The sequence below is a fragment of the Camelina sativa genome, chromosome 7, assembly GCF_030686135.1.
Source record: "Camelina sativa cultivar CO46 ecotype springtype chromosome 7, ASM3068613v1".
Lineage (NCBI taxonomy): Eukaryota > Viridiplantae > Streptophyta > Magnoliopsida > Brassicales > Brassicaceae > Camelina > Camelina sativa.
The window spans coordinates 34,679,520-34,701,817 of record NC_141886.1 but is presented as its reverse complement, the minus strand read 5'-3'; the positions used below and the strand labels follow the sequence as shown (position 1 = coordinate 34,701,817).

General features: G+C 38.1%; 6 protein-coding genes and 2 pseudogenes across 7 annotated transcripts; 5 read left to right on the top strand and 3 right to left on the bottom strand.

The window, feature by feature from the left end:
- Positions 1 to 1,864: 1,864 nt before the first annotated feature.
- LOC109124723 (nudix hydrolase 3) lies at positions 1,865 to 7,414 on the bottom strand. The gene is made up of 22 exons (XM_087460177.1): positions 7,029 to 7,414; positions 6,847 to 6,946; positions 6,391 to 6,570; positions 6,236 to 6,313; positions 5,956 to 6,052; positions 5,736 to 5,869; positions 5,471 to 5,552; positions 5,269 to 5,355; positions 5,059 to 5,165; positions 4,678 to 4,849; positions 4,343 to 4,596; positions 4,159 to 4,240; positions 3,986 to 4,051; positions 3,727 to 3,804; positions 3,533 to 3,628; positions 3,336 to 3,442; positions 3,088 to 3,256; positions 2,879 to 2,962; positions 2,647 to 2,741; positions 2,465 to 2,555; positions 2,221 to 2,367; positions 1,865 to 2,121 (listed from the first exon to the last, which is right to left on the bottom strand). Exons 8-22 carry the CDS (start codon positions 5,290 to 5,292, stop codon positions 2,068 to 2,070), a joined length of 1,626 nt encoding a protein of 541 aa, XP_087316303.1. The 5' UTR covers positions 5,293 to 5,355; positions 5,471 to 5,552; positions 5,736 to 5,869; positions 5,956 to 6,052; positions 6,236 to 6,313; positions 6,391 to 6,570; positions 6,847 to 6,946; positions 7,029 to 7,414; the 3' UTR covers positions 1,865 to 2,067.
- Positions 5,313 to 6,910, bottom strand: LOC147942037 (nudix hydrolase 3-like). Its single transcript, XM_087458773.1, has 7 exons — positions 6,847 to 6,910; positions 6,391 to 6,583; positions 6,236 to 6,313; positions 5,956 to 6,052; positions 5,736 to 5,869; positions 5,471 to 5,552; positions 5,313 to 5,348 (listed from the first exon to the last, which is right to left on the bottom strand). Exons 1-7 carry the CDS (start codon positions 6,908 to 6,910, stop codon positions 5,313 to 5,315), a joined length of 684 nt encoding a protein of 227 aa, XP_087314899.1.
- A 382-nt stretch (positions 7,415 to 7,796) lies between the features above and the next one.
- On the top strand, positions 7,797 to 10,154 carry LOC147942036 (wall-associated receptor kinase-like 9 pseudogene; annotated as a pseudogene).
- A 797-nt stretch (positions 10,155 to 10,951) lies between these two features.
- On the top strand, positions 10,952 to 13,643 carry LOC104703328 (wall-associated receptor kinase-like 10). The gene is made up of 3 exons (XM_087456375.1): positions 10,952 to 11,980; positions 12,094 to 12,213; positions 12,321 to 13,643. The coding sequence occupies exons 1-3, from the start codon at positions 10,996 to 10,998 to the stop codon at positions 13,562 to 13,564; spliced, it is 2,349 nt and encodes a 782-aa protein (XP_087312501.1). The 5' UTR covers positions 10,952 to 10,995; the 3' UTR covers positions 13,565 to 13,643.
- A 485-nt stretch (positions 13,644 to 14,128) lies between these two features.
- LOC147942035 (wall-associated receptor kinase-like 22 pseudogene) lies at positions 14,129 to 15,164 on the top strand (annotated as a pseudogene).
- LOC104752409 (wall-associated receptor kinase-like 22) lies at positions 14,138 to 16,693 on the top strand. Of its 2 annotated transcripts, XM_087456452.1 has the most exons (3): positions 14,138 to 15,048; positions 15,159 to 15,281; positions 15,377 to 16,693. In XM_087456452.1, the coding sequence occupies exon 3, from the start codon at positions 15,633 to 15,635 to the stop codon at positions 16,569 to 16,571; it is 939 nt and encodes a 312-aa protein (XP_087312578.1). In that variant the 5' UTR covers positions 14,138 to 15,048; positions 15,159 to 15,281; positions 15,377 to 15,632; the 3' UTR covers positions 16,572 to 16,693. The 2 variants fall into 2 exon arrangements, with proteins under 2 accessions (XP_087312578.1, XP_087312579.1); XM_087456453.1 differs by lacking the exon at positions 14,138 to 15,048 and having other exon boundaries at positions 15,389 to 16,693.
- On the bottom strand, positions 16,684 to 17,695 carry LOC147942034 (uncharacterized). Its single transcript, XM_087456454.1, has 2 exons — positions 17,556 to 17,695; positions 16,684 to 17,188 (listed from the first exon to the last, which is right to left on the bottom strand). Exon 2 carries the CDS (start codon positions 17,147 to 17,149, stop codon positions 16,868 to 16,870), a length of 282 nt encoding a protein of 93 aa, XP_087312580.1. The 5' UTR covers positions 17,150 to 17,188; positions 17,556 to 17,695; the 3' UTR covers positions 16,684 to 16,867.
- A 650-nt stretch (positions 17,696 to 18,345) lies between these two features.
- LOC147942033 (ubiquitin receptor RAD23b-like) lies at positions 18,346 to 21,610 on the top strand. Its single transcript, XM_087456374.1, has 12 exons — positions 18,346 to 18,579; positions 18,843 to 19,004; positions 19,261 to 19,299; positions 19,384 to 19,422; positions 19,515 to 19,585; positions 19,776 to 19,956; positions 20,031 to 20,156; positions 20,239 to 20,304; positions 20,592 to 20,639; positions 20,736 to 20,845; positions 20,970 to 21,054; positions 21,152 to 21,610. The coding sequence occupies exons 1-12, from the start codon at positions 18,514 to 18,516 to the stop codon at positions 21,266 to 21,268; spliced, it is 1,110 nt and encodes a 369-aa protein (XP_087312500.1). The 5' UTR covers positions 18,346 to 18,513; the 3' UTR covers positions 21,269 to 21,610.
- Positions 21,611 to 22,298: the final 688 nt, after the last annotated feature.

Below are 22,298 nucleotides of genomic sequence, written 5' to 3'. Positions count from 1 at the left end.
CTAGAAATGAAGGAAGATCTCCTTCATTACGCTATGATACATGAACCACCGACCCCAATCTTTGTGATAATGTCTGACAAAGATTTTATTGGCACCATCGAAACTTTGAACCAAATGGGATACAAGATATATTTGAGTTACATGCTTCAAAAAGATGGGCCCGCGATCAAAAATTTTAGGGATTTCGTAGAATGGAGGAATTTGGTGTTTAACAAAAACAATGCTGACGACCAACTCATGCTCACTGCTAGAGGTCGTTCGCCCCCTACCAAAGAAAAAAAAATCAAAAGAGGGCCATATAGATTCAAAGATAAGTACATATCATTGTTTGGAACTCCGGACATATCAAACCTTATGTACATATTATGAACTTCATGAACCACCCCTAAACCCACTCTTGTATTTTACTTATGTTTTTTTCTTCTTATTTTTATTTTGAATATCTATTTACATTAAAAAAATTGTATATCTTCTTATATGTTAAATTCTAGTTATATATTTTCTCCATTGTAATAAGTATAAAAAATGATATTTGTATAATTTTTAAAAGTATTTGTCTAGTATCCAACAATATATTGACCAGTTTCAGCACCATATTATCCTAATTAGATTTGATTCTTTATTAAGTCTTTATTTTAAATAATATCATATTTTATGTTTTTCTTTTTTTAATCTAGAGAATATTACACAAGCTGAAGTTGCAAGAATTAATTCATTAATTGCTGATATATTTGTTTTTGTTGTTTACTTTGGTTTAGAATTTTATGTGGATAAGTGATGAGAGAGGATATGATTTTACTAATATTAGCCATATTCTATCTAAAACTTCAAAATTCATCATTATATCTTTCTTCTTACTAGTTAGTTATTCCTTTCAATAATTAGATATATACCAACAATCCTATAAATTACACCCCCAAACACCCAAAACACACACAAAATACACATCAAGATTAGGAAAATGACTAGTTCCTTACAACGAATTGAGGATACGTTGTATATCTTGGATCTTCAGATTCAGATATTTCAATCATATAAAATACGTGAATCAACTACACCTACATGTTCTCATAATGTCTTCTGAGAAAACAAACAATTTATTTATTTTTTTGGTAAGAAAAACAAACAATTTTGGAGGTTTGTTTCTCACGTAAACGATATTTCAAAAATTACAATGCTAAAAAGTTTACCGCCATAAAAATCTACCGTTACAATTGTTGAAGCATATCTATCGACGATTTGAGTAGACAAAATTAAAATATGTTACTAATTTAGGTTCGAAGTGTCATTTGTGGGTTCAAAGTTTCCACAAACAGTAAGTTAATAGTGTCTCTCTACTAATAAAAAATAGAAAAATTATTCATTCCTGGTTGTCTCTGTTCTCTTTTTCTGTTGTTTACATTCGTGTGCTATAGCAGTAAAAGCTATCAACGCCTATGTTTTAGGTTTTAACGCCTTTAACTTTCGCTGGACGAAGCAAAGCGTTTGCATCATCAGACAAAGATCCTATCGGTTTCTTCTGCACACGGTCACTACTACTTTGCGTATGCCATTTTGCTCTCAAGCTGAATTCAAAAGAAGAAATAAGATGTTTGTAGTTAGCATAACAAAAATGTAAACCAGATCTTTACAATCAAAACTTCATTTAGTAGAGAGACACTATTAACTTACTGGGTATCCATTGGAGTTTTCAAATCACCCTGGCCTTTATTATCACGGCGCAACTAATAGTTGAATCCGACAAGAAGATAAATGTACCTCCTGATATGGGGCTACATCCAATTTCCAGTTCAGCCCCCAAAGCTATACAAAACAAACTCAGGAGAAAGAAAGAAAGAATCCTGTGGCCGCCTTGTCGTGTAGATGTAGCAAATTTTGTTCCATTTGAATGTAAAATATTACAAAATGGACTTAAGGGAGACCAACTGTTATGAGAAAAAGAACTTAGTTTAAGAATTGTAACTTATAAGAACACAACACACCATTCAAATGAATCATCTGAGTTCTTTTATTTGTAGAACCACAATCTCAGCTGCAACTGAAACATCATTGCTTGAGACAACTCTCTCAGTTAAGTAATGCATCTGCTAATGGAAATGTTGGAGATATATCCACTGGTACCTAAACACACAAAAACAAACCATGGAACGCACATCATTCTATCATTCATGTGGAAAATCTCAACTCTTTTTTGTGCTTTTTCAAGATGAGATATTGTACCTTTACGCTTTCGAGATTCTCCAGAGCTGTTTTCAACGGTCCGGTGACGGTGCAGTACTTATCTAGAAGCAATGTTGCTGCGTTTTTGTCACCTTTTCCTTGAATGGTTAGTATCTCATGGCTCAGACTCTCAACCGCACCTTCGACCTTTAATTGCGGAGAGAAACAAAAAAGATTCAGGAGTGTTTCGATATGACGAATCAGAAAGTTCTTCATGGAAGAAACAAGAACTTGGATGGGATACCTTATCGAAATCAACGGAGAAGGTCGAGTCCTTGTGGAAAACAAAGGCTCCTTTCTCATACAACCAATTGAATTGCAATGCTTGCCCTTTCCTGAAGCCAATAGAGATAATAATAATGTAAGGAACTATACATATAGAGTGTGGATTATCTAAGGCAGAGATTTTCCTATATCATTCATTACCCATGAGCTTCTGTGAGACCAAACCGGATGGATCTAAAGCATCCAGCTAGGAAAGAAACATACATACTCTCCACCATACTCTTGGAAAGCAATCCCTGTTGTATCACAAAACGGAGACACTTTGGATCAATCGAGTAGACAACGGATTCCAGAGAATATGACTCTGAGATGAATCAAGGTTTTGGAAATTGAAACTAGATGAACAAATTTACTAGTCAAGTTGATCACTGACCTTGGTGATGAGAAAATTCAGTGCCCAAAGACCAACTATATCCGCCTTTGCTTCTTCCATTGCAGAATGGACTTCTAGCAGTTCCTAGATCAAAGGAAAAGACGAGGGCAATGAAAAGGTAAAAATTCAAGTTGTTTCGTGGCTGGTAAGTGATTGCAGAACAAAAGACTCTAATTAGATGTCTGGATTCTTGCAGAAAGAAGTAAGACCTTTCTCACTGTAGACGTTTGGCCATCAGGAAGTGTTATGGTATGAGGACCAATGCCATGGCAGCATTCATGGCAGATGGTGTGAGTGAAGAAAGAATCAAAATCAACTAATCCTCGCTGTTCCTTGCTGATTGTGATTTCAGCTATAGGCTTGAGAATATGTTCAAACCTGGAAAAGACAAAGGCGTGCGTTAGACGTAATTGTGTCACCGTTTACAGAAGAAATATGGAGGAAGAAGGAACACTACTTTGCTTCTTGGACGTTTTTCAACATAACCATTGATGTTCCTCTATCTTTCACAATTTTCTCATCGTTTGGCAAATTGTAAGCTACTGTCTGAGGACCCCTCACATCCTGTCACAATCAAGAAACAAGTGAACCATGAATAAATGCAATACATTTCTTTCCCTTCCCGCTCTCAGATGGATGCTGAGGGGAACTTACTCCGGAATTGTAAATCAACTGGATGACCCGAATAGGAGCAGCGGATACATCTTTTGATTTGTATACACTGTCAAGTGGGAGATTATCTTCCAAAAGCTACCGAGAAGTAGAAAAAGAAAACGATATTAGAAAAAGAAAATAGAAAACGTGAACAAATGCAACTTTGATTGACGCAGCTGCGAAAAGAACAGTACCTTGAGATTGTCACCAAAGAGTTTCAGATCAGCTGTGGCTTTATCATCTCGAATACCGATGAAGGTTTCAAAGGTAGCCTTAGATGAAAAACAGATACAGATTAGAGAGAAATAGAATGCAACGAACCAATCATATTTGAAACTAAATGGTAAAATAGAGTGGCATTTCATGAAAGTTAATGTACAAGTGAAAAGCTGAGGATTGCGAGCATCAACATAAGAACATCACTGCAAAAGCACAAGTTATGTAAATTCTTACCTTGTACCCAAAGATTTCATCCTCGTACGTCTCATATGGACCTATGGTGATATCCAACTTTGAATCCTACAAAGTATGATAAGACGAAGCAAAGAGACTCAATATCATAGTGCAAGACTGATAATAATTGTAACGCGAAATTGTGGGCTATTAAAATAGACAGAGAGAGTTACCAAGTCCATCCATGCGATGTCTGACTCATAGTATTCATTTGAAAGGAAGGCTTCAGCTTTGCTGTGCAGCAGCTTCTTCAAACTATGGGAAATCATAGTAGTTAAGAACTTCAATATATACTAAGCCACTCGAACGGGATAATACATTTTATATGGTAAAAGTAAGAAACTGTATGGAATATACCTTTGCGAACTGACCAAGCCCCCAGCTTTGTGCAAAAGTTCAGAAGCTTTCGTAAGGAAAGGTCGGTAAATTTCTGAATAAGGAATACTATATAGATCGGAATTAGAGTCTGGTTTCTTCTTTGTGCTGCTGGCAAGATGATCAGCTAGAGGAGCATCTAGATTAGCTTCACTTCGCCTTCTTATAACACTAAAAAATCCTGTTGCAGCATGCTTTTGCTCTTCCGTAAGACCATTGAGCCATAAGGTGAACTCCTATAGATATAGGAAACACATTTCTTACAACGGGTATGGAATCAGACGAAAAAATGGAAAAGAAACATTAAATATGTCTACCGTTTTATCCATATCGGGAGGATAGAAATTTGAACCAGGTGGTTTAGTCACTGGAAAGGCTGCTCTATATTCAAGACCCTTCCAGCCAGCAATGGATTTTGTTGCTTCAGGAAGCAACTTAACAGCTGAATCTGCTGTACTCAAGAATGCTTCATTTTCATCAAGAGACGACCTGCAAATAATAAACGAAACATCAATTTCTTGGACTGTTCTCTCCTAATCGTAATGACGTTGACACACAAGATACAATATGTTGTCAGGACAACATCTTTTGCAACTTTTAATTAACAAATTACTAAATTCTGCACAAGTTCCGTTGATGAATCCCAACCCTTTCCAAGAATTTAGATGTTAGAACAAAGCCAGTTTGATAATAATCACCATGGACTTTTGTTGATCAGGAAGTATTCCCATTTCAATTTGTCCAGTTCTGATGCATCGGCATGATCCTTCAGCCAATCTCTTAGAGCTGGATTGCTGTTCCAAACCTGGTTAAGGATAAGTTATCAAATTTAGTTTAAGATCAATCATGAGATTTCATTCCCACAGCCAAACAAAGAAAAGAAAATTCGGATTACAGATCCACACAACCTGCTCATAAAATATATCGTCCATAATTTTTGCAGCCTTCACAATCAGCCCCAACGCTTTCTGATCTGCTTCAGAGAGTTCTGTCAACTGCATATAAATGAAAAGTGTCAAAATGCAAAAAAAATTCATGGACTGAAACAATACAATTTATTTGGTAATATGAAACAAAGAAGTCACAATAACATATGTGACAAATTAATACCTTTGCTTCGAGGGTGACAGGAGAGTATCTCTGAAGTTGCTTTTGCAGAGATAAACTACGCGCCTCATTGTTCACTTGGCACCTTCAGCAAACTCAAAAGAAACACTCTATGTAAGATAGACATTTCCATATAAAACCAGTAGCTTAGCAATGGATATGTCACACAAAAATCTTATTATGTTTTCTTCTATATCATGGAATATATCAGAGATGAGCAAAAATGAAAAAGAAAAAACTTGGAAAAGACCAATAAGTGATAATGTACCTCTGTCTGATTATGTCAAACAGTTTTCCATACTCTCCATTTACATCATATGGCACATAAGCAGGATCTTCCTTAGCCAGAACGTTTCTGTACTCCTCGTAAGGTATGTATTTTACAGCAGAGACTTCCTCTACCTAATATAAACCAGAAAAAGGAGATTGGACAGTTTAAGTAGCGTATAGTACTTAAACTTACAGTGCCGGAGAAGAAAAATTCTTACTTGAAGTGTAAAGGCTTCTAATGGAATTGGATGCAGAATTGTAACAAGATACACATCATTGAACTCATTATTTATGAATTTCCCACCGTCTGTGACACTGTAAAAGCACACAAAAGAAAAGCAACACATTGTCTGATAAGGATCTCCGTGAAACTCAAGAGTAAAAAGTCACAGCGCATATCAATCACGCTAATCACTTTCAACAACAAACCGAGTCTTGAAACAAAAGATTTAAAAGACAGAGAGACATAGGCCAAGAAATCGAATGTACACTACACACCATTCTTGGAGAAAGACGAAAATCTTTTCAAATGCATCCTTTGGGAGTTTAACACCTAGCTCTTCCTGGAGCTCTCGCCTACACAATTGGGACAGCCAACTTTAGTGAAAAGGATAGAAGAAGTAGAAGCAGAATGCAGAATCAGCTTTACTTACTGGGCCGATATAAGTGATGGATCACCAGCTGTAATATGGCCAGCACTTGAAATGTCCCATTGACCAGGCCATGAATCTTTGTCATCAGCTCTGAGTTGGAGAAGTAGTTCTTGAGTGCTCTCCACAAAGATCCAGACATGAACTGCACGATGGTAATCTCCGTCTCGGTGAATCGCTCCCCTACAAGGAAGAACTGAGGTTAACAACGAAAGGGCATTGATCAAAGAACACAGTCCCAAATATCATCAGCGTCGGCTTAATACCCAAAATCGGATTGTGAAATTACTCAGACTGACCTAAAAAAAAAAGGCCGACTCTTTCTAACAAAGACTTAAAATTTCAATGTAAAAACAAGAGTTTGATTCAATCCAAATCATATCTGAATGCACGAATCCGACTTCTGGGCACTTTCCATGGAAAACAAGAAAGGGAAAATTACATGAACAGTAAACATGCCTGGGTTTGGACACACCGGTCTTCTCACCGGATTAGTCAGAACGTCAAAGTGCTCCTCCGCCATAGCTCTCTCTCTCTCTCTCCGTGACTCTGGCGTAAACTGGTGAAAAAAGTGCCCAATTTATATAGAAGAGATTATAAATGTCCGTCAAAAAAAAAACAAGGAGGGGAGCTTTGCTTACTTTTTTTGGCTTCACTGACTGAACCGGACCCCTCTTCAAATTGACACCTCTAAAACACTTTCCGAGGGGTCAAGAGATGATCAACCCGATTATTCATATTCATGCAATTAGCAATTTAACTTTAGTTATTAATGTTATAGAGACATATGAATATGTCAGCAGCTATTTTTAATTATAATCCTAGGCACATTGGTAATGACAGGTGAAAACGATTTTATCAAAAAGGTTTTTGGATCATCTTCTAGCCACATGTTCATTAGGATTAGATTTTGATTTGCCCATTTAGAAGATTTTGTGACATACTCGTGCAGTCGGTCGTGCTAGCCGAGGCAAGCTGAGCCAATTTTTATCTATAGTGTAATAGAAGAAGTGTATTTTGTTATGTTAACACCGCAAAAACAGATGAGAAATGCAAATTCAACTTGTGGGCATTTCTATCTCCGGAGACTTTTGGGCACACTTCCACTAGGCACTAGTACAATAATGGGGTGAGATTCAAAGGTACTCACTCATGTGACATGTTTCTTCTATGTTCTACGTACGTAAACCTAACCAAAATAAAGGCTGGGTCGATTTAGGTAAGGAAAAAAAGTAGGGTGTTATGGCTTGTTTCTATGTTCTCTATGTTGTGTTTGGCGTGTAACTTTCTACACCTTACAACTTATTTGATTAATTGGGAGATATATATTTGGCAAAACGCAACTATTTACCTTACAAATAGTAAGTAATACGAAGAAATTTTTTCTTGAGCAGTTCACAAACATAAACATGAGCTCTAGTAAAAGTTGTTCTCTTTTGATTCTCTTCTCTATGCTACTTTTGTTGATCTTTGATTCAGCTGCTCTCACTTCTTTGGAATATTGTAAAAACTACTGTGGAGAAATCGAGATCCCGTACCCATTTGGAATCGAAAAGGGTTGCTACCTCGACAAAGGCTACGAGATTGAATGCAAAACTGTTTCCGGAGAGGAGATTCCATTCCTTTCTGTTAGCAGCAAAGAGGTTGTAGAAATCTCTCTCCCTAGACAATATTATGATATGTCCGTGTCACATGCGTCACTTCACATCAAAAGCCCTGTTACTTCCAGCAATAAACAAGCATTTGGATTGCTTTTGAATTCGACCGGCCAGCGAAATTCGCAGTGGTTACATGCTAAACAGTATGCTTCCTTAGAGGTTGAATGGTCCTTCCGAACTACGAATGCTTCACTCATTACCTCCTTAGGCTGCAGCCAGAATAAGTTACAGTACACTGGTGAAGTTTTATCCTCTCAAATACAAGCTGCACATGCCACAATAAAACTGACTTTGGTATCATTTATGCAAGTTGTTGGTGCACAGAGGGTTATAGAGGTAATCCCTACCTCTTGGATGGATGCAAAGGTAATTAAGGAACTTTTCTTTTGTCATGATCTAACATTAATGTTCATCTTTTTTGTTTCCCCCTGTTCCCTTTTTTCAAATTATATAACTAAGATTGCATCTCTTTAATTTTGTTATTTATACTTATTTAGATATCAACGAATGCAAAGAGTACAATAGTGAAGGGATCCTATATACTGTGGGGGATACCCTTGTGAGAATTCCAAAGGAGGCCATCGTTGCCACTACTATCGTTTTGGTCTAGCTTCGCTTAATATATGTAGGTCACCTGCAGTTATTTAATAATATATATTGTTATTTACTAATCTCGGGTGATTTTTTTAACTCTTCTTATGTGATTTGCAGTCGGGGTACTCCTTATTGTTGTAGGCGTGTTGATGTTACTTGGAGGATGTGTGTGGTTATACATGTTTATTAGAAGGCGAAAGCGCATCAATCGCAAAAAGAATTTCTTCAGACGTAATGGAGGTCTATTGTTGCAACAACAGCTAACCTCAACGGAAGACACCGTGGAGAGGACAAAAGTATTTTACTTCGAGGGAGCTGGAGAAAGCTACCGAAAACTTCAGTGAAAACAGAGTTCTTGGACAAGGTGGTCAAGGTACAGTGTACAAGGGTATGTTAGTCGATGGTAGCATTGTGGCAGTAAAAAAATCTACAGTCGTGGACGAAGACAAGTTAGGAGAATTCATAAACGAGGTCGTCATTCTTTCGCATATCAACCACAGAAACATCGTGAAGCTCTTAGGATGTTGCCTTGAGACGAAGTGCCTCTTCTAGTGTACGAGTTTTATTTCCAATGGGAATCTTTTCGAGCATCTCCATGACGAATCATCTGATTACACGATGGCCACTTGGGAAGTGCGTTTGGGTATGGCTATAGAGATTGCAGGAGCTCTTTCATACCTACACTCAGCCGCATCGGCTCCCATTTATCACAGAGACATCAAATCTACAAACATAATGTTGGACGAGAAATATCGAGTTAAGGTGTCCGATTTTGGTACTTCAAGAACCGTAACTGAGGATCATACCCATCTTACAACACTTGTTTCAGGTACTGCGGGATATCTAGATCCCGAATATTTTCAGTCAAGTCAATTCACTGATAAGAGTGATGTCTACAGCTTCGGAGTTGTGTTGGTGGAGCTCATCACAGGAGAAAAAACCAATTTCTTTCACCCGACCTCAAGAAAACAGAACACTGGCAACTTATTTCAATATTTCAGTGAAGGAAAACAAAGTCGTAGATATCATCGATGCCCGAATAAGAGATGACTGCAAGCTGGAGCAAGTCATGGCGGTAGCACAAGTTGCAAGAAGGTGTCTGAATCTGAAGAGGAAAAAACGACCAAGCATGAGGCAAGTGTCTATGGAATTGGAAATGATTCGTTCGTCTCCTCGAGACATGCAACCACTTGTGTATGTTAGTGAAAACGAGGAAGATCAGAAAGAGGAAAGAAGCCTTGGAATTGAAAATACGGGTAGCATCAGGGAAAAACGTGAATTTTACCGCACCAGCGTCGCAACACAACGTTGCTGCATCATCTTCATCGTGGTCAGATGTTGAACCATTGTTTTCTTGTCAGACACGTAAAACCCCAACCTCGCAGATGACTGTATAGTCTCTGCTTTTACGTTCAGTTGTTTTTTGTTTGTTATAATTATTTCTATAAATGTTGTCAGGTGTATAGTGATAGATCTCGTTTGTATAATCCACTCTGTATTATAGACTTCCGAACAGAAAACGTAAGAGTACTTATATATATTTATTTTTATAATGAATGTTAAATTATATTGAAACAAAAAAAAGTCCTTGGTACATTATATGCATCCTTGTTTTGACTGAAAACTGAGAATAACTTAATTGAAAACACTAAACGTGTGATCTTAATCTCTCGATTTGTTTTGAATGAATAGATTCATATTTTGATCGTATAATTTTTTTTTGGCAATAATTACTAGAGAATTAACGTATATTTCACAAGTTTTTGTTCGCTGCACATGGTTCTCACATATGTATTATGTCAGTATGTATTCATGTCCAAAGCATATACTAATCATTGAAAAATATTACTACCAAAAAAAAAAAAAAAAATCATTGAAAAACATTTTACTCATACAAATCTCTTAACTAAACTTTTCATAACCTGACAAAAAAAAAGACTTTTAATTTCCTATGGTTCCTACATTTTATCAGCCACGTTTTTATCCATAATGGATTGTGACAGCTATATCCACGTTTTCAACCTCGCGACCTAAACCAGTCAATGTTCCCGAAAATATCTTGCAATAGCATGCAAGAATCTTAATGTATATTTTTCTTTTCTCGTAAATTAACGGAGGCGAATCAAATACTGAAATTCAAACATGGAGGATGCACGTCACTGACATGCTTTCAGTAGGCCTACAAAAATAAGACTATTGATTTGAGCGTAAAACAAAGAAGCGAAAATTCAAAGACGAAGAAGACTACTTATTGCTGTGACCAACTAGGCAACTAATTAAACACAACCTTTCTCCTCTGCTCGTCATTACAAAACCCGTCTCTGCTTTTAGTTTTTTTCTTGAGCAGATCGTAGACATGAGCTCTAAAAATAGTTGCTCCCTTTTGATGCTCTTGTATCTCCTGCTCATCCTCGATCTCACCGTTGTTCGCTCTTGTCCTGAGGAATGTGGAAGAGTCAACATCCCCTACCCATTTGGAATCGGAAAGGGTTGCTATCTCGTGAAATGGTACGAAATTATATGTGTTAACAACTCTGTTCCTTTTCTTTCCATAATTAACAAGGAAGTTGTGAGTATCTCTTTTTCGGATATGTCTCGCCACTTCTCTGATTTAGGGTACGGATCAATTCGCGTAAAAAACCCTATAACTTCAAAGGGATGCTCAAGTGGCGGAGAAGAGCTTGGCATTGGATCACTTTTGAATTTGACAGGTTACCCTTTTTACGTTGGCGATAATAATGTGCTCATAGCGGTTGGCTGCAACAACACGGCATCGTTGACAAATGTCGAGCCAAGCATTGTGGGGTGCCAGTCTACTTGCAGCACAAAACAACATATGCCGATAAATGATTATCTCGCGGGAGTCTACTGTAATAATAGGAATCGCGAGTATCGCGGGTCCGAGTTTTGTAATAAAATCTCCATTATGAATGATACAAGCTGCCTCGGTATTGGATGCTGCAAGGCAAGCATGCCCGATATGTATCAACAGATTGTTGGTGTGGAAATAGATGATAACAACACGCTATCGAGGGGATGCAAAGTGGCATTCTTAACTGACCAGGAATACTTTTTGTCAAATGGATCTGACCCGCAGAGCCTTTATGCTAAAGGATATGTTACGGTTGACCTACGATGGTTCATCCATACGGCAAATCATTCGTCGTTCATAGGCTCTCTGGGATGCGTAAGTGTAGACCAGTACCAAATTCGAAAATATTACGGTCAGGAATACGGAATAGGTTGCCTTTGCGACTCTATATTTTCAAGCTATGCCTATGCAACATGTTTTTGCTCTCGTGGTTACGAAGGCAACCCATATGTACCTGGCGAATGCAAAGGTATATAATTAATTAAGTTATTGTGCTTATAGATCTATATTCTTATCCTAGTTTTCTATATCAAGTGCGATCACTGTTTAATAACATTTTCATTTATTTTTGTTTTTAAACAGATATTAATGAATGCCTAAAAGGCATTGTTGGAGAAGAACACGTCTGTCCGGGAGGCAAGTGTGTCAATTTGCACGGAGGTTATAGGTGTTCGAACACAAATAATCGACCACTTGCTATAGGTAAATCATGCAAATTTCTATCTCAACTACTTTCGCATACATCTGAAGGTTTTTTTTATATAATAATAGTGTATATTGTAATTCATTTTTCTTTTGTGGACTTGTAGGGATTGGCACGAGTTTCGGCTCATTGATCTTCGTTGGTGGAATATATTTGTTATACAAATTTATTAGAAGGCAAAGGAGGTTAAACCGAAAGAAGAAATTCTTTAAGCGTAATGGGGGTTTATTGTTGCAACAACAATTGATTTCAACCGAAGGCAACGTCGACAATACAAGAGTGTTCAACTCAAAAGAGTTGGAAAAAGCCACCGAAAACTTTAGCTTAAACAGAATACTAGGCGAAGGAGGTCAAGGTACAGTGTACAAGGGAATGCTTGCCGACGGCAGAATCGTAGCAGTGAAGAAATCCAAAGTTGTTGACGAAGACAAACTAGAAGAGTTCATCAACGAGGTTGTCATTCTCTCACAAATCAATCACAGGAACATCGTAAAACTCTTGGGGTGTTGCCTTGAGACAGATGTCCCTATTCTCGTCTACGAATTCATTCCTAATGGTAATCTTTTTGAGCATCTTCATGATGATTCTGATGATTACACGATGACTACTTGGGAAGTGCGTCTTCGCATTGCTTTAGATATTGCTGGAGCTCTATCTTACTTGCACTCAGCTGCATCATCTCCAATCTATCATAGAGACATCAAATCTACAAACATAATGTTAGATGAGAAATATCGAGCCAAAGTGTCTGATTTTGGCACTTCAAGAACAGTGACCGTGGATCATACCCACCTCACGACAGTAGTTTCAGGCACGGTGGGATATATGGATCCAGAGTATTTCCAATCGAGCCAATTCACAGACAAAAGTGATGTGTATAGCTTCGGAGTCGTGCTAGCGGAGCTAATCACCGGAGAAAAATCTATTTCTTTTATGCGATCTCAAGCAAATAGGACTCTCTCAACTTATTTTACGCTTGCAGTGAAAGAGAACAAACTCTCTGACATTATTGATGCTCGAATAAAAAATGGTTGTAAGATTAATCAAGTGATAGCAGCAGCAAAAATTGCAACAAAGCGTTTGAATATGAAGGGAAGGAAACGACCAAGTATGAGAGAAGTATCGATGGAGTTGGAGAAGATTTGTTATTGTCCTGGAGCTAAGCTGCCATATGAGTATGTTTGCGAAAACGAAGAAGAGAAAGAAGAAAATTTGGTGCAAGTTAACAAAGAGGTAGAGTCGAGAAACTATGATACTGTTGCGGCCTCATCATCTCAATACAGCAATATTGCTACATCATCTTCGTCGTGGTCAGATGTTGCACCATTGTTTCCTCTTCAGACGCTGTAAAATATTAATCATGCAAACGAATTTGTTACCTCACGTCTTTGCTTTTACATTCGGTCTTGGTCTTTACCTGTGAATGTATTTTTATAAAGGTCACTCACTCGTCAAGTTGTGTTAATTAACGGATCTGTTTGTAACCACTTTAATTTGTACTGTAAACTTCAAAATTAAGTTCATAGTCTGTTTAAATATTTTGGCAAATATTACAGAATTTACTGAAGTTTTTGTTATCTGCATTGCATTTGTATAGATAAAGTTGTCCAAAACATAAAACCGTCGACATTGTTTTCTAAATTATTCAATATGAAAATTATGGTAAGATAGTCAACTTTTTGATTGCATGATGTTACACATGAATGATTTGCGTTTTTTCGGTGAATAGTCATATTCCTAATATTAATAATCTATATAATAATTTGGTATATCATCTGGAAAAGAAAATGATAGTTAAATCGTATTCAAAAATTATGAAATTATAAAATTGATTTGAACAAATGAGTTGACCAAAATTTTGTTCGTTGTCCCACGAGGCGGCTCAACAATCATTACCAAAAAAACCAAAAAAGAATGAAGAGAGGGAGACTTTTTCTCTGTGTTCTACTCTCTTGCCTAACTCTGTTCATCAATGGCGGCCCTTTGATAACGACAGCTCAGCCTCCATCTCCAACTTCATGTGATCGAATCTGTGGAGGAATCTCGATTCCTTTCCCTTTTGGAATCGGACGAAGAGACTGTTATCTCAACGACTGGTACGAGGTTGTCTGTAACACCACCACCTCCTCCGGTACAAGTAAAACCATAGCTCCGTTCCTCTCTAAGATCAACAGAGAGTTAGTTAGCATCACTCCTCGAAATAGCATCGACAGTACCCACGGAGTTGTACACGTCAAATCTCCGGTGACTTCTTCCGGCTGTTCTCAAGGACCCGTAAAGCCTCTTCCTTTAAACCTCACCGGTAAAGGAAGCCCCTTTTTCATCACCGACTCGAATCGTCTCGTCTCAGTTGGTTGTGACACCAGAGCATTGATTACAGACATCGAATCTCAGATCACAGGATGCGAATCCAAGCTGCGACGGAAACAAGAGTCGTCTAGACTCAGACAAGATCTGCGGTGGTTACAGATGTTGTCAAGCGAAGATTCAGGCGGATAGACCACAAGTTATCGGCGTCAACCTAGAAAGCTCCGGTGGTGACTGTAAAGTTGCTTTCTTGACGAACGAGACTTACTCTCCGGCGAATGTTACAGAGCCGGAGCAGTTTTATACTAATGGGTTTACTGTGATTGAGCTTGGTTGGTACTTTGATACATCGGATTCTCGGTTGACGAAACCAGTGGGTTGTGTGAATTTAACGGAAACTAGGATTTACACGAGTGCACCAAGCTGTGTTTGTGAGTATGGTTACTTCTCTGGGTTTGGTTACAGCAACTGTTACTGCAATGACATTGGTTACAGAGGGAATCCATATCTTCCTGGTGGATGTATTGGTAAGATTTATAGGTTTCTCTTCGTCTAATTGCCTTCAATGAGGTTTTAGATAACGTATGATCACGGCTCTGTTGAATATGATTCAGCTTTTTGTTTTCTTGTGTCTAAGACATTGATGAATGTGAGGAAGGAAAAGGACGAGACAGCTGTGGAGAGCAAACTTGTGGGAATGTTCCTGGATCGTGGAGGTGCGAGCCCAAAGAAGCAGAGAAGATCAAGCCTGTGATTCAAGGTGAATCAATGGAGTTTTCTTTTTCCAAATTCTAAAGCCTTATAACAGAGCAAAAAAAGGAGTGATCTTTATAAGTTCTTTTCGTTGTTGTGCAGGTCTTGTTCTAGGTTTGGCACTGTTGTTCTTGGTTCTCGGGATATGGGGATTGATCAAATTCATTAAGAAGAGAAGGAAGATTATCCGAAAGAGGATGCTCTTTAGACGTAATGGAGGCTTGTTGTTGAAACAACAGTTGACTACAAACGAAGATATTTAGCTCAAAAGAGCTGGAGAAAGCGACGGATAACTTCAACCAGAACAGGGTTCTTGGGCAAGGAGGTCAAGGCACTGTCTACAAAGGAATGTTGGTAGATGGACGAATTATTAGCTGTGAAAAGGTCTAAGGTTTTGGATGAAGACAAAGTTGAGGAGTTCATCAATGAAGTTGGTGTTCTCTCGCAGGTTAACCATAGAAACGTTGTCAAACTCATGGGGTGTTGTCTCGAAACAGAGGTCCCTATCTTGGTTTATGAGCATATTCCAAATGGAGACCTATTCAAGCGGCTTCACGATGATTCTGATGATTACACAATGACTTGGGATGTACGATTGCGCATCGCTGTTGAGATTGCAGGAGCACTTGCTTACTTACACTCGGCTGCATCAACTCAGGTCTATCACAGAGATGTCAAGACCACAAACATACTTTTGGATGAGAAGTATAGAGCCAAGGTATCAGATTTCGGGACCTCGAGATCTATAAACGTAGACCAAACTCACTTGACAACTCTAGTTGCAGGTACTTTTGGATACTTGGATCCAGAGTACTTTCAAACTAGCCAGTTTACGGATAAGAGTGATGTTTATAGTTTTGGGGTCGTCTTGGTTGAGCTCATTGCTGGAGAAAAACCGTTTTCTGTAATGCGGCCTGAAGAAAACAGAGGACTTGCGTCTCATTTCATTGAGGCCATGAAACAGAACAGAGTTCTTGATATTGCTGATTCTCGGATCAAAGAAGATTGCAAGTTGGAACATGTGTTGGCAGTGGCAAAACTTGCCAGAAGGTGTTTAAGTCTAAAAGGGAAGAAACGGCCAAATATGAGAGAGGTTTCGATTGAGCTTGAGAGGATCCGTTCATCTCCTGAAGACTTAAAGGTACATATCGAAGAGGAGGAAGAAGAAGAAGAAGAAACTGCCATGGAAATCATCATGGATGATTCATGGAGCGTCAACATGACTCCTCCAGCTTCCCTCTTTGATTTATCTCCCAAGTTAGATGTTGAACCACTGGTTCCTCGACAAACATGGTGATGATGAAACCTGAAACACTGCAAATGTATAAAGTGTGTTGTTCATTTGTTTCCCTTTTCAATGTCATATCCTGCATCAATCCAAGATAATGATGACAAAGAAAAAAAGACAATTCTCAAAAACTTGTAGCATATATTCCCATTACAGAAGATTCAGATTTGTACAATAATTGTGAATCTTGGGACATAATCCCAGTAGAATAAGGTAAGAGTAGATTCTCTAGGCCGTTTACACAGACAGACATTGCAACAGAGAGACAAATGATGTTTATAAATCAATCAGCTTAGGCTGAGACTCTACAAGAATTTAAGTTTTCCTTTGGAGAAACTGGCTTGGACGTGTTCCATTTGACAAATTGCCTTCTCCTTACCAGCCATCCCAGAACAGGACAAGGGCCTAGCGCCTAGTGTGACGGCAAAGTAGATATAAATGGTGCAGAGGAAGGCCAAAAGAAGCATAGCAGTCAAAAGGAAACGATGCCTCTGAACAACAGTAGAGTAGCTACCCAAGTCATCCCATTGCTTCTTTAGCGCATGTGGCCTCCGTAATGGTGATGATGCAATCCCATCAAGAACCATAGCTTATAAAAAGACCGATCTTACTACCTTAACACCGGCCTGAAATGGGTGACAAATGAGTTAGAATTCATCATATTACATAACAGCACAAACAAAAACCAGAAGCTTCTTGGGTTGATGTAAATTGTAAATTTTGCCATCAATATACAAAACTAATGCCAATTTTCTCAAAAACCAATTCCTTGAGAATTTCTGATCTGTGCCGACGAGGCTAACAATTTTGAAGACGAGATTAATGTTTCATTCGGCATTACAAAACAAGCTTAGTAAATCGTAATCATCCATTTATCACAACACGAAGAATATAGAGAAAAATCGAACTAATATACGAAAAAAAAAAACTCAGAACAAGAAGGCAAAAAAAAAAAAAAGGAAACAGATGGAATCAGGGAAAGAGATAACGAACCGTGTGAGACAGAAACGATTATGGATCTGGAGAATAAGAATGAATAGCTGATTCCAGCTCCGTCGACCCTCAAAAGTAAAAAAAAAAAACAAAAAGACCTAAATTTTCTGGAAAAATCTTTCCTTTTTTGTTTTTCAGCTGTCAAAATATATTTCTTCCGCGGAGTGGCCAAATCGTCGTAGATCTCGTCTGCGTGGAGTTACTTTTACGGCTAATAGAGTAAGGAGCCGATTCGCCGGTAATCGCGGGGTTCTTCTAAGAACACAGTCCGTTACATTTACACCGCAAATTTAGGATTTTTTAAGATTTTGTTGACAAAAAAGAGAGAATTGCAATTGTTGACTGACTGTTGGGTTTGGTCTGAGGAATTGAGTTGTTATTTTCCCACTTACTACTTTGCTTGTGTTTTAAAGTACTTTAAAGTTGCTTTGAATGAGAGAGATCGATGATGTGGGAGTTGTTATTTGTTATGTACTGATTCTAGCTGGCTTCTAAGTCTTCGACCGACATTACATGACTACCGTTTACTGATAATTAATAATTGCTCTGATTTATAAATGTCAAAGTATCTTAAAGAATATTATTGATTGCTAAAATACCGACAACAAATAACCCTCCCTAATCAGAGTTTGTTTAGAGTTTGGTCTAATTAGTAAAGTGAGTGGGCCTTATTGGGCTATTAATGAGCTTTATATTTGTTTGGCCCGTTTAGGTACGGCATGATTCTTCTCAATTAATACCCTTTCTCTGGGAGAACTTAAAAAAAAATTGGAGATAAAATGTGTCACGTGGAGTGCACATGGGTAGATCTCTTGCCGCGTTTAAAATCCAAAACGCTCCCGTTGATGGAGAGACTGTTTGTTTAACTACGGTCGGCTTTAGCGTCGCCCCTCGATCTCTTTAATTTAGGTCTCTCTCTCCTTCTATCTCCGCCGTTGATTTCATCTTTTCCGACGATATGAAGCTCACCGTTAAGACTCTCAAGGGTAATCATTTTGAAATTAGGGTTCTACCCTCCGATACGGTTAGTCCTCTTCTTCACTACTTTCTTTATGCGTAGTTTTTTTGTGCCTAGGAGATTATTAATAAAAGTAGGGTATCTCACCTTAAAGAGCTTCAGATCCACAATTTTGAGTTATTTGGTGATCAAATTTTGTGTTTCTCTCAAGTGTTTTGTTAACTGCTCAATTTTGTTTGATGACTCGCGAATCCAATCTTGGTTTCGTCAAATTGGTTTGTGTGTTACTTTTCAAATCATTAAAATCCGGGGTTGTTGTTTTTAATAAGATAATGGCGGTGAAGAAGAATATAGAGGATTCACAAGGCAAAGACAATTATCCTTGTGGCCAGCAATTGTTGATTCACAATGGAAAAGTTTTGAAGGATGAAACTAGCTTAATTGAGAACAAGGTTACCGAGGAAGGTTTCCTCGTCGTTATGCTTAGCAAGGTACCTATATTCAAAAAAATCAACAAATAAAATCATTTTAGTGGTAGCTTAAATCATAAAACTAAGAGAAGATTTGTAATTGTTGGTTATTCGGGTCTTGATTGGGACTCCCTTCGACAAGTATAAAAGCTAATGAATGTCCTAGGAAATGTTGCTAGATGTATGTATCTTTCATGATTTCCCCGTTTCTATGAAACAAATGTAGCTTGTCATGGCACTGACATTATCTTCGCCTTTGCTTATTGATGAATTCTAGAGCAAAACGGCAGGTTCAGCTGGTCAGTCTTCGGCTCAGGTAGCTTATTTATTTCTTTTATTTTATTATATGACTGGTTTAGTCTGATAATTGTCAGTGTAAAAACCTGCTTCTATCTCACAGCCTGCTTCCTCTACCTCGTCTACTACATCTTTGGCTAAGGTAACTTTCTTGCATATATTTACTTATGCAAATGTGTGATGAGCAGCTCCTTCCACTGGTTATTTAATATAAAGCTCGTATTGGACAAGCAGCCTGCAGCACCATCTACATCCCAGTCTACAGCCGTGCCTGCTTCACTTATTCCTGCTCAAGAACATCCAGGGTAAGTTTTATTATTGAAAATGAGCTTCTCTTGAAAAGAGTCATTTTCTCTCCTTTCCTTTTATTGACTGCTCCTTTTATGGTTTTCCGAAAGCTTCTATGTTTGACCTTTAGTATATGTTGTATAACTTATTTGTTCTGGATTTCATTGATACACTATATAATCTCCACAGTTGAATGGTATGTGGCAGGGCACCAACTGACGACACCTATGGACAATCTGCGTCAACATTGGTTAGTGGCAGTAGTCTTGAGCTAATGGTCCAACAGATAATGGAAATGGGAGGCGGAAGCTGGGACAAAGAAACAGTTACTCGTGCACTTCGTGCAGCTTACAACAACCCTGAGAGAGCAGTGGATTATTTGTATTCCGTATGGCTCCTCTCTGTAACCTTATTTTCTAAGAGTTTAAAGGATGAAACTGTTGACATCGTTTTATACATTAGGGAATTCCTGAAACTGCTGAAGTAGCTGTGCCTGTACCTGGGGCTCAGTTGGCAGGATCCGGTGCAGCCCCTGTCGCACCTGCATCTGGAGGACCTAACTCATCTCCTTTGGATTTATTCCCTCAGGTATTTAGCAATAATCGTGTATCCAAAAGAACTGATAGGTATATTTAGTTACCTTCTCACTCTATAGTTTTAATTTTCCCAGGAAACAGTTGCTGCTGCTGGATCTGGTAATCTTGGGACGCTTGAATTTCTTAGAAACAATGACCAGGTTGCTATTCTAACTTCATCTCCATTTCTTCTAAATTGCATTGTTTTTTAAAAAAAATTTGGATCTCTCCTCATCATACATGATTGTGAATATGAAAGAAGGCATCTAGATTGCTTAGAACTTAGAACTATATATCATTAACTTATGCGGGGATTGTTTATCTGTTAGCCATTTTAGCAGGGGATGATTAACCGAGATGTATCTTAACATGCTTTGATTTGACTGTTCGTTCTAGTTTTGTAAATTCCATACATGTATTCATTCTCTTGTTTCTGCTATTGTATTAGTTCCAACAATTACGCACCATGGTCCATTCCAACCCTCAAATTCTCCAGGTAAGAGCGGTCTAATATTCGTAATTCTTGTCCAGTAATTTGTAAGACTTCTCACTGATTCTGAAAGTCTTGTGCTGGAACCGCTGCTTTTGTTAGCCCATGCTTCAGGAACTTGGAAAGCAAAACCCTCAACTTCTGAGGCTAATTCAAGAGAACCAGGCAGAGTTTCTTCAGTTAGTAAACGAGCCCTATGAGGGATCTGACGGGTAAGTTCTCCAATCTATTTATCGTAATCTAAGGTTCTGTCAGATGTAATTTTATGCTTCTCATCGATATTTCACTAAACTACTAAAATTTGAGTCACTAAGTTTTAAAAACATAACCCATCAGGGATGCGGATATGTTCGATCAACCCGAGCAAGAAATGCCACATGCCGTAAATGTTACCCCAGCAGAGCAAGAAGCGATTCAACGGGTAAAATCACCATTATAATAAAACACTATTTTAACACTCTTTTCTTTGCAATCCTTGTCAACTATCTATATTCTCTCTGGCCTCTGACTAAACACAGCTAGAGGCAATGGGATTTGATAGAGCCTTAGTAATAGAAGCCTTCCTAGCATGTGAGCGTAACGAAGAATTGGCAGCTAACTATCTATTGGAGAACTCAGGAGATTTTGAAGACTGAGTTCACAAAACATTAACCTTCTCTTCTTGGAAAAAGTTTTGGCTCTTTTGTCTTACGTTGAATATTTCTTTCATCGTCCGAGAATTAATGTGTGGGATTTGATCTCTCCCTCTGGGACTTAGTTTTTTTTTTTTTTGGCTGGAATTTTCTTTCTCCGTTTGCGTTTGCGTTTTCTTGCGATTTACGCGGTTGTTTTGCGTTTGAGATAGATATTTATGGGTAAAAGAAGCAGAGATACAAAAAGTGTGGTCACGTGATTCTCGACGGATAAACATAAAAGTGTAAAAGATATTTATCCTAACCAACATGTTCTATCCTATGTTTGTTGTGATTAATTGCAAATCACGGATTTTCCGATGTTGAAAGGTGAACCTGAACCACACACACTATGGAAACCGGTTGTATTTGGTTTAGAGAAATACCGATGGCTTACTGGTTTAGTACCAATTTTGCATCTCACCTGCGTATCAAAAGGTGTTCAGACTTCACTTCAGAGAGCTAGAAAAATTCCTAGCGTCTCGGTATTCATCTGGTTCAGGGGAAACCGAAGGCTAACCCGGTTGGTTTGGTACAAATTCTGAAAACTGTTAAAATCAGTGAGTTGTAGAATTGACTTGCGTTGTTGGGTTAAGGCCTAAAAACCAGAATACTTAATTCCGAAAAAAAGATATTTTTGAATTATGAGAATAAATAGGTTTACCAGCCTTATCCATTCTAGGTTAAACGATTAATGACGGTCAGTTTTTTATTTTCTCTTTTGTCAAAATATTTTCTGAAAAAAATTATCTGAAATATATAAAAAAATAGGAGGAGAGAAGGAGAGAAGAAGGGCAAAAAAAAAAGCAGAAAGAGACCTAAAGTGGCGGGATTCCAAATTTAACACAAAAGCCCCAAAAAGCTTCTCTCCCAATTTGAGCGGCGATCCGATTGTGACTCTCTTCTTCTTCTCTCTCTCTCTCTCTCTCTCTCTCTCGTTTTCTTTTCATAGTTTTTTTGTTTTTGTGTTTTCTCGAGAAAATTTTGATAGAAA

What these genes read in the sequence shown, in the direction of transcription:
- LOC147942033 (XM_087456374.1), top strand. Translation starts at nt 18,514, where the DNA reads ATGAAGCTCACCGTTAAGACTCTCAAGGGTAATCATTTTGAAATTAGG. An exon ending in CTACTACATCTTTGGCTAAG is followed by an intron (nt 19,423 to 19,514) that starts GTAACTTTCTTG and finishes TTGGACAAGCAG; the next exon opens with CCTGCAGCACCATCTACATC. An exon ending in CCCTATGAGGGATCTGACGG is followed by an intron (nt 20,846 to 20,969) that starts GTAAGTTCTCCA and finishes ATAACCCATCAG; the next exon opens with GGATGCGGATATGTTCGATC.
- LOC109124723 (XM_087460177.1), bottom strand. Translation starts at nt 5,292, where the DNA reads ATGGACGATATATTTTATGAGCAG. An exon ending in CTCCCGATATGGATAAAACG is followed by an intron (nt 4,597 to 4,677) that starts GTAGACATATTT and finishes CTATATCTATAG; the next exon opens with GAGTTCACCTTATGGCTCAA. An exon ending in ATGAAATCTTTGGGTACAAG is followed by an intron (nt 3,805 to 3,985) that starts GTAAGAATTTAC and finishes TTTTCATCTAAG; the next exon opens with GCTACCTTTGAAACCTTCAT.
- LOC147942034 (XM_087456454.1), bottom strand. Translation starts at nt 17,149, where the DNA reads ATGGTTCTTGATGGGATTGCATCATCACCATTACGGAGGCCACATGCG.
- LOC147942037 (XM_087458773.1), bottom strand. Translation starts at nt 6,910, where the DNA reads ATGGCGGAGGAGCACTTTGACGTTCTGACTAATCCGGTGAGAAGACCG. An exon ending in TAGAAGCCTTTACACTTCAA is followed by an intron (nt 5,870 to 5,955) that starts GTAAGAATTTTT and finishes GGTTTATATTAG; the next exon opens with GTAGAGGAAGTCTCTGCTGT. An exon ending in TTTGACATAATCAGACAGAG is followed by an intron (nt 5,553 to 5,735) that starts GTACATTATCAC and finishes AGTTTGCTGAAG; the next exon opens with GTGCCAAGTGAACAATGAGG.
- LOC104703328 (XM_087456375.1), top strand. Translation starts at nt 10,996, where the DNA reads ATGAGCTCTAAAAATAGTTGCTCCCTTTTGATGCTCTTGTATCTCCTG. An exon ending in TGTACCTGGCGAATGCAAAG is followed by an intron (nt 11,981 to 12,093) that starts GTATATAATTAA and finishes GTTTTTAAACAG; the next exon opens with ATATTAATGAATGCCTAAAA. An exon ending in TAATCGACCACTTGCTATAG is followed by an intron (nt 12,214 to 12,320) that starts GTAAATCATGCA and finishes GTGGACTTGTAG; the next exon opens with GGATTGGCACGAGTTTCGGC.
- LOC104752409 (XM_087456452.1), top strand. Translation starts at nt 15,633, where the DNA reads ATGGACGAATTATTAGCTGTGAAAAGGTCTAAGGTTTTGGATGAAGAC.